General features: G+C 42.7%; 1 protein-coding gene across 1 annotated transcript; it reads right to left on the bottom strand.

Annotated features, from left to right (window-relative positions):
• Nucleotides 1-1,470: 1,470 nt before the first annotated feature.
• On the bottom strand, nucleotides 1,471-4,171 carry BCL2A1 (BCL2 related protein A1). Its single transcript, XM_064722355.1, has 2 exons — nucleotides 3,669-4,171; nucleotides 1,471-2,218 (listed from the first exon to the last, which is right to left on the bottom strand). The coding sequence occupies exons 1-2, from the start codon at nucleotides 4,086-4,088 to the stop codon at nucleotides 2,114-2,116; spliced, it is 525 nt and encodes a 174-aa protein (XP_064578425.1). The 5' UTR covers nucleotides 4,089-4,171; the 3' UTR covers nucleotides 1,471-2,113.
• Between the last annotated feature and the right edge of the window lie 5,444 nt (nucleotides 4,172-9,615).

Below are 9,615 nucleotides of genomic sequence, written 5' to 3'. Positions count from 1 at the left end.
CTTACCACGAGGACAAGTTCTAAAATTATTGTATCACCTACATTTTGAAAAGACACAGTTACCCTTTATATTTAACTAAAAAATTGTTCCTCTGAGTATGAAATAGGTTACTAGATCAGTGTAAAGGAAGTGGATGTGGTATTAATAGATTGGTGTTAGCCACTATTGTATGTGGCTTGCAGCAGTGCTCAGAAAGGAACTGAGTAAGAATTACTGTTCTTACCATGAAGACTTAGACTGCCTATAAAGACATGTGTCATTACATGTTCCAAAATGTCATTTCTGACATAGGTGTTCTGGAGGTGTGCTGCCAGAGGTGTTCTGGAGGTGGGCATTTTCCTCTTGCTGCCCCTTGCCCTTTGAATGCTGCCTTCTTTTCTTCAATTACATTACAAATCCTGCCTGCATGCTAAATCATATTTCTTGTTTTCACTGGGGAAGGAGAGATACATGTTGTAACAAACATTACCATTTGTTTGTGTTCTGTGGTTAAACCAAGTTAGACCATGGAATCACAGAACAACCCAGGCTGGAAGGGACATTGAAAGTTTGTGTGGTCCAACCTTTCCTGAGAAAGGAAGCCTAGATGAAATTATTTAGTGCCTGATTAGTTGTACCCTGAAAACTGCCAGGGAGAGGGGCTCTACCACATCCCTGGGCAGGTTCTTCCAGAAAACAATTGTTCTTGCTGCAAAAAAGAGTCTTAGGTTGAGATGAAAGAAGGAGAGCCCATTACAGAAGAGGCTGGTTTGTTCTCTCAGTGTCACAAAGCTGGATTTTCTAGAGGATCTGTCTCAGAACAGTGGTGTGTGCCACAGGTGGCTGCTGGCTCAGTTTGGTTCACCTCCCAACATGTGTAAAAAAAAAGAAGAAGGGTGTTTAGACCCAGTCTAAGTTCCCTAATGGAAAATCACTACAGCTGAAGAAAACCCTTCTAGAATGATTTCTTGAACAACTACTGTTTAGCCTTGGAAAGCACATGGAATTTGAGTGAAAACATTAATTGCCCCAGACTATAAAAGCCTGGAACTTCTGTATATTTTCTGAGCTTTATGATGTATCCCAAAACAGTGATTACTGTCATCAGAACTGATCCAGTTCATTTATTTTGCCACAAGATATCTGTTTCTTATGCAAGCTACCAGATAGTACCTAAAAAGTACTACAGAAAATGAAAGTCTTGCCATCCATGGACCTCAGGTCAAATCCATAAACTACTTGGATTTTCCAGCAGCATTTTGATAACTCTTCTAATATTATCTTACTCAGACAGATCTTTTCCCATGCTCCCAATTTTTCTGGAAAAAGTGAGACCAATCTCAAGGCTTTAAAATACATATTTTAATGTATTTTCTAAAAATATTAGTGTATTTACACAAATTTCTCATTTAAGAAATATTTTTACTTGCCTATTTTTAAACATCTAGTTTAAAAAACGTTCAGCCAGATGATTACATCACATAAATATGAAAGAACATTCACTGTAGATGTGAGCTATTAAAAAAATACAGCACGGAAACACATACCATTGCTATAACAGTAAGTGAGTGCACATATTTAAGTTGCTAGCTTCCACAAACAGTTCTTCCCATAGAAATTGCTTAGTCTGTGTCAGTAACTTCTACCCACTTCTATATTGGAGTTCCCACTTCTTTCTTCTTCACAAAAATACCCCCCCCTTTTCTCATACAGAGGTTGCAATAAAATGCATTACAGTAGTATTTCATTTACAAAACAAATGACATAAAAACTTGTTTCTTAACCCATTGGATTGTATTTCACTAAAACAAAGTCCTTTCATGGAGATGCAAGAGAGATTCCAAGAGCTGTCTGGATGTGAAAAGTGATCTCAAAGCAATCCTGCCTGGAAAGGTTGATTTGGACTTGAATTGCTGCAAGATGTTGTGCAGATTCCCCTTTGGAAGGATCTCATCTTCAGATTTGGTCATTGGGATAGCATGTTAAGCATTGTAGTTAGTAAAAATAAATACAAATAAATTAAAAACAAATTATGGAAGGAAATTATTTTCTTGTTGATATTGCTTGGAGGAAGGCTGAGAAGTGAAGTTTGTGGCAATGTCTAGATTACACATGAACGGCAGATCCTTTTACTTCAGTAGTACTCTCTGAACAAGGAAACGACAGCTATGAACAGGGCTGTGATTTTGGAGAAGGACAGTAGTGATCTTCTTTCAAACTTCGTTAGGAAGCCATTTTCCTGTGGAAAAAACCACACACAGTTAGGGACAGCTTAAAAACAGCATGTAGGGAAACCACACCACTCCCTGTGTCAGCACTGTGCAGTGAGGGACAGCTTTTCAGAGCTCTGCCTCCAAAAGATGAATAGCTTTTTAAAAATAGTCACTCAAAATAGCTGCACTTTGCTGAATGTTTGTTTCATCTCCAAGTCAAGGCTATGCCCTCCCTGTGTAAATAGAAAATAAACATGAACTCTATCAGCTGAGCCCACATCTTCCAGGAAGGTACAAGTGCTATGTTTCTGATGTACTAATACACCCAGAAGTATCTTCTTTTAAGCTTCCTTATTCCACTATGATGAGCCTCCTATTATGACGGAATGTTTCCAGGAGTTGATACTTCTCTGAAATAAAATTGACTCTATTTGAAAGAGATGGAAAGATAAGCCTTTATTATAAATCAAATGCATCAAGGGGCCAAGAGTCACTATCACCTTTTTTTTTTTTTTGCTACAGAGAGAGAAGGATTAAAACAGGCAGAAAGACAAAAAAAAAAAAAAAAGGAAAAGCAAGACACTAGAAAATAAATCAGGGGAAAAAAACGTAGTAGGAAATATGAGAGAAGTGGGATGAGAGGGGGTGGAAGGAAAAAGTAAAATTTACATATAAGTAAAGGAAAAAGTACCAAGGAAATTACTGACACTGGTGTCATTGATTCTCAGATTTCCCCCTACTGCAAAAAAGAAAGTATGGGTGTGAAGAAATTTTGCAGAGCAAAAGGATATTTCCCTTCCCTTCACTGGCAGAATGGGGATTTCAGCAGCTTGGCAAAACAGTCCACTTAGTAACAAGTATTTTTCTCAGCATTGACCATTCACAGGTGGAAGTTCCAGGATTATCTCAGTCCAAACAGAAAAGATTTAATGCCAGTTGTACTTACCAGTACATTTGTTGTAACTAAAACTGATTTGGGGGATTAAATAATGGCTTTGTTGAAATCCACAGCAAAAGTGCTGACTTCATTTGTGAGGATCACACCTGTGTATTCTTCCCTTACCTTGAACTTATGTATTTTTGGACCAGCTTCTTTATGAAAGCAAAATTGCTGCGCTGACCTTAGGATGTCACTTAATTTTAGATTTAATAATGGAAATTTCAGGGTATGTGTGGTTTAACCTGCTTTGAGTGGGAGGCTGGACCAAATGATTTTCTAAGGTCATTCTCAACCTGAATTATGGCATGATCCTGTCATTCAAAACTGGCAAGTGCCTTTTAAAAATAAAGTTGTCTTTTATGACTGTTCTGTTTATAGCAGAAGCAAAGCTCTCACTGTAAGTCTCAATGAGACATTCCAGACACCAAATATTAAATCAATAAATGAAACCCTGAATAAAATGGTTCTGAGAGTGTCTATAGCAATAATTAATTAAATCTCCCAATGTAGACTTTGGTGGAAAATGAGAAACTCACCCAGCCACCATTCGCATCAATCCAGTCGGCTTTGTTGTTTATGATGTACTCTGTGATGAAATAAGAGATCTGCTCCTTCTCCTCTGCAGTCAGCTGAACCCCATGCTCTTGAAGCTTCTTGGTGAGGACACCTCCAAATGTAAATATGGTCATAATTCGTCCCCAGTTAGTATTTCCATCAGCAAACTTTTCATCCATGACTCCATTGAAAATTCTCTTGGCAACAGCTACAGAGGTGATGTCAATCCTGTCCAGGAGCGGCCTGAGAGCCTCCTCGGTTTGTTCTTGCAGCGAGGATGCCATGGTTCTCAGGACACGAGCAACCCTGGTCTGGGCTGGTGCCAGGTGTGATTCCTGGAGCACATACTGTAGATAGTCCTGAGCCAGGTAATAAACATAGTAGAACTCAGCAGTTTCCATTCAATCCAGAGTGCAGAGAGCAGCTAACTGCTGGCAGTCGGGCTCGGCAGTGAGCAGCCACAGGACACGCACGCGCTTTTGTTCCGTCGGTTTTGATGGAATCTCTCTGGTTTTACCACAGAATTTCCTGTGAAAGGTAGTGACTTAATGGCTGCGTCGGGCAATATGTCATAGGGGAAATGAAAGAAAAAGTATCTCCTTTTATGTCTTGAGTGATTTATTTCTCCAAATGGTGTGATTCCGCAACTAAAATCGACCAGATTTTACCACATTCTTAGCAGCATAACTTGGCATTTTCTAGGGACTTTTGCTACATACCGCTTGCAAAGGATTGGCATTTGGCTTGCAAAATTCCAAGAATGGTGTGTGCTAGCAAAGGTTTGGCATTTGGCTTGAAAAAACATGCCCAGAAGTGCATGCTGCTGGAGATGCAGACATACAACACCCCCAGTCCAATCTCCTTGCTGCCAGGGTTAAGGCTGCAATCTGTATTGCAGGTTTATGGGTTATTTCTGGCCACAACTTTGTGAAGAAACTGATATGTGTTCCCAACAGGATGGAAGAATGAATAAACTTTCTTCAGCACTCAGGGAGTTTTACAGAAGTGCAAAAACTGGGAGCACAACAGTGGTACAATTATGGCATGGTACAAGGGGAAAGTCAGCTTTATAACATTATCCCTGCTCCAGACTTTCCCACACTCTCTCTGAGTGCTCTTCAAGGTCCTTCTTTGAAGATTTGAATGGGAAGCTTCAAAGATTTCTTTCCCCCATGGGGAGCTCTGCTGTATAAGATGTTATAAGTATGAAAGACAATGCTAATGCAGGCAGCATGTCAGAACATGGGATGGAGAATACGGGGCCAGTGATGTGTGATACCACCTGAATCTTTCAGGACAGGTTAAAAAGAAGTATCATGATACCTACAACTGCTCTTAGATTCAAATTTTCTGTCAAGCTGTTATTTTTGGGAGAAGAGGCAGGGATACCTAGCCAGCTTTTTCCTTGCAAACATCTTGTCCTGAGGCAATCTGATCTTGCTAAAGGGCCAGGATGTGTCCATGGAGAATTTCACCCCATTGCAAAGGCTTCAAAGAGCAGCAAGCAGTTTGATGTCTGGAGACCCCCCTCTTTCTCCATCTTTCCTTATCCCTCTACTTCTTACCCACCTTTCTTTCACTGTTCTTCTTCCTTTGGAATCAAAAGGCACTCCCAGCACCCCACACCAAGGCGTGTGAGCCTGTTTCCAGTCCTGGGCACTCGCTGATGCTCAGACTTACAGAAGAGGAGCAGAGCTGCAGTCTCAGATGTCAGATAGCACTGGCACCTAATTGCACTGGGGAAAGCCTGTCTGGAGTGTGAAACAGCTCTGGTGTCACACACTGCTAACCCTAGCCAGCCCCCCAAAATGTGTGTGCAGCTGCTCTGACATCACAGTTTTTGCAGAAACCCATTGACTAGACCAGGGTAGTTTCCACTTCCTGCTGAGGTTATTTCTGTCCGTGGTGAGTCTGGCCAAGAGTGACACAGTCCTCTTCCATCATAGCAGGGCTTGAAACCTTGAGCCAGCACAGCACAGCATCCAGCAATTGGGGATTATTTCCCTCACTTTCTCCTGGAAGCAAAGAGAGAGGGGTTGGTGTTATGTTCACTTTTGGGAGAGAATGTGTTTCAGAGGGCAGTGCGAGCTGAAAAATTCCAGTGTTAGATGTTACCCCAGGGAAGGATGTGATGTCAGGACTGGGAATGAGCTGGGTGTGGGAAGCTGGATCTCCCTTCTTTCCTACACTCATGTTCTTACCAAAGCTCATTTTGAAAGTTCAGAGGTATTTCCTATCCAGTACCTGCAGCTGTTGCTTTGGCACAGCTGTCAGGCTGACTTTGCCTTTGTTATGTTCAGTGATTTCAGCAAAATGCTATCATTTTATGAGGAATGCAAATGGAAAAAAAAAAAAAAAAAAAAAAGGATGTAACAGTTGCTAACTCTTTCCAACTGGACAGGAATTTGTGGTGCAGAGGGAAGTCATTGCTCACCAGCCAGCTCCCCTCCTGTCAGATGCTTGCTGTAGACAGGGCTGAGAGAGGTACTAGAGCGGACATCACAAGAATCCTCTGCCTATATAGCACAGTCTGTGAAATTATAGATCACTCCTGAATTTCTTAGTAACTGATTAATGAAAAGTTTTTGGTATTCTCTGAGAATATAATAGTTGAATATGAGGACAGTGAACAATACCTATGGAGACCAGTTTTGTTTTCTTCTGACAGTAGCAGAGCACTAGCAGATGCAGCTGTTACTTCATTAGTGGAGCATTTAGGATTCTGAGGATTCCCTGGTTCACCATTATTGAAAGAAATCAATGTCATACCTTGGCAATTTTAGTGCAAATGCTGCTACTTACAATCTCTTGATTGCTTAAAGGCTCTGAGGTGGAGCTGAGGGCTCAGCTCCCAGAATGGGTGGCAGCTCTGAGCAGAGATCTCCAACATCCAGCTGTGACACTGCTGACCAGAGCTCAGGGTGGAGCTGTTGAAAATGCCCCAGGTCTCTCTCCTTCCAAGTTTTCAATAGTGGGCAGTGCAGGGTGCAGTTCCAAGTGTTGGATGTTCAGTAGCAGTGACAGTTTGTGGATCTGCACACACAAATCGATAATGGTCAACTCTGAACACTCTAAGAAATCAGATTTGGGATCTTTTGCATCATGCCACTCTAAAGCTTTGATTCTCATTTTCTACAATGTCTTGCTTGCTTCTAGCAGACTTTTATTCTCATTTTGTAGTTGTAAGTGAATACCTCTGTATTAATGAAACTCTGTTTTGTTTCCTACCTGCTTTGTCTCCCCAGTGCTGCATAGACTGCATTCTCATACACTACAGCACTTTCCCCTTGTTTTCCTCTTTGCTAGATATACTTTAAGTGTTAATTGTTAATAAAAGGCTTGAAACAGAAACCAGCTTGACAGGGAAGCTCAAATGCAAACTCTCCCCTCACTACTTGGCAACTGGAAGGGGCTTCAGATACTTTGATTTAAATCTGTGCCCTGTGGATTTGAATCCACATCCCACTCTAACCTGAAAAGGTTTATTTTTCCAGAACAGATGGGGACTGAGCTGACAGATCCTCATAAAACTGACTTGTGATAGACAATGTTATCTCATCACATTCGAGACAAAACCAAGCCAAGTAACAAAAGCTTTGCTGAGCTGTCCGTGCTGCATCTGCCTTGCCAGAGTTCCAGGTGATTGTGGGAACTGTGATTTTTTTTTTTTTTTTTGGTCTGGAAGAACAGTCCAAAGCCTTAAGAAAAGGATTGAAGATTTATTTCTTTCCCCTTCTTTTCTTCTCTTTTTGAGGTCTGCACCAGGGCGGTTTTTTTTTTTTTTTTTTTTTTGGTTGGTTGGTTGGTTGGTTGTTTTTTTGGGTTTGTTTGTTTGTTTTGGGTGTTTTGTTTTGGTTTGGGGTTTTTTTTAGTTCTTTTTGTTTCTTTTTTTTTGTTTGGGTTGGGTTGTTTTGTTTTGTGGGTTTTTTGGGTTTTTTTTTGTTTTGTTTTGGGGGGTTTTTTTGTTTGTTTATTTTTTGGGGTTTTTTCATTTTGTTTGGGTTTGGTTTGGGATTTTTTTTTGTTTTTTGGGGTTATTTTTTGGTTTTTTAAAATTTTTTTGTTTGGTTTGGGTTTTTTTGTTTTGGTTGGGTTTGGGTTTTCTTTTATTTTGTTTTGGGGGTTTTTTTGTTTTGGTTTGGTTGGGGGTTTTTTTTGTCGATTTTTTTGGGGGTTTTGGGCTTTTTTGGTTTTCTTTGGTTTTGCGGGGTTTTTTTGGTTTTTTTTTGGGGGGGGGGGTGTTTTTTTGGTTTTTTGGGGGTGGTATTGCATTTCATTGCGAAAGAACATCTCGGTTCACTTGTAGCTTTGCAGCTGTCCTGCACATCCCTGGTGGGAGCCCCGGGCCGGTTCTATAGCCTTTATTCGCCAGGGATGCAGGGATGCTGCTGCTCTCGGGTGCTGCGGGACCGCTTGCCCAGTGGAGTGCTGACACCTAGTGCCGCAGCCGGCCGCGCTGCAGCGCCGCTGCACGTCCCTGCTTTGGGTTCCCTCTGCCGCACATCCCGGGTTTGGGTTCCCTCTGCCGCACATCCCCGGTTTGGGTTCTCTCTGCCGCACATCCTTGGTTTGGGTTCCCTCTGCAGCACATCCCTGGTTTGGGTTCCCTTTGCAGCACATCCCTGGTTTGGGTTCTCTCTGCCGCACATCCCGGGTTTGGGTTCTCTCTGCTGCACATCCTTGGTTTGGGTTCCCTCTGCCGCACATCCCAGGTTTGGGTTCTCTCTGCCGCACATCCCCGGTTTGGGTTCTCTCTGCAGCAAACACCCAAATCCCGTGGGACCGGCATGCAGCCGGCTCATGAGCCGTGTTAATATGTGATGATGTGTTTCCCGAAACCCTGGGGATTCCTGAATCCCTGCAGGGATTCTCCTTCTCGGCTCCAGGACATCACTGCAGTGCTGTGTCCATCTCTGGGGTCCCCAGCCCAGGAAGGACATGGACATCATGGATCAGGTCCGGAGGAGACCTCTAAGTTGATTAAATGGATGGATCATCTTTCCTGTGAGGAAAGGCTGGGATAATCAGGATTGTTCAGCCTGGAAAAGGGAAGGTTTCAGGCTGACCTAATGCCAGCCTTGCAGAGCCTGAGGGGTGCCTGCAGGAAATGTGGAGGGACACTATTTACAGGGGCATGATAGGACAAGGGGAATGGCTTTCAATGGAAAGAGGGTAGGTGTAGATTAGATGTTAGGAAAAAAATCTTCACTGTGAGGGTGGTGAGGTGCTGGAACAAGTTGTCCAGAGAAGCTGTGGCTGCCCCATCCCTGGCAATGTTCAAGGCCAGGCTGGATGGGGCTCTGAGCAGCCTGGTCTAGTAGAAGGTGTTCTTGCTAACATCAGGGAGGCTGGGACTTGATGATCTTTAAGGATCTCTCCAACCCAGACCATTCAGATTCTCTGATTCCATGAATTCTGTCAGCCAGGAAGCACCAAAACCTCCTGTTCAAAGCATGGAAAGGTCATCTCCATTAATTTTGAGAGCAGTTAACTTTAAAACATTTAAGACCATCTCCTAATGTTTCTAGGATGGAGAAAAAATATCAGGATCCTGTATCTTAAATTCTGTGGCAACTGAAAGAGAGACTTTGACCCAGCTTGCATTCTGTGTGTCAGACATGCTCTGAAGGCAAGCTCCAGAAAGGATGGGAGGATGCAGCTGGTTTTGCATCCTCTAGGCCAACTGTGGCATTCTGGGCTAATTGGAAAGCCAAAGTGGTCCCCAGCAAAAACTAAAGCAAGGAACTTCTCCAGCTCACTGCTGAGCTGTGGTGCCATCTAGAATGACTGAGGGCTGCACAATTTGGCACAAACTCTCTCCTGCTCCCAAAATACCACACAGGAAACACTGAGGGGATGGGTCAAATGGAGGTGCACCATGGTTCTCCATGGCTCAGACATGAGAAGGTGGTCATTTTTCTCCCCTTG

This window comes from Zonotrichia leucophrys, chromosome 10 (genome assembly GCF_028769735.1).
Source record: "Zonotrichia leucophrys gambelii isolate GWCS_2022_RI chromosome 10, RI_Zleu_2.0, whole genome shotgun sequence".
Lineage (NCBI taxonomy): Eukaryota > Metazoa > Chordata > Aves > Passeriformes > Passerellidae > Zonotrichia > Zonotrichia leucophrys.
The sequence above is the reverse complement of the archived record's forward strand: the minus strand, read 5'-3'. Positions and strand labels throughout refer to the sequence as shown.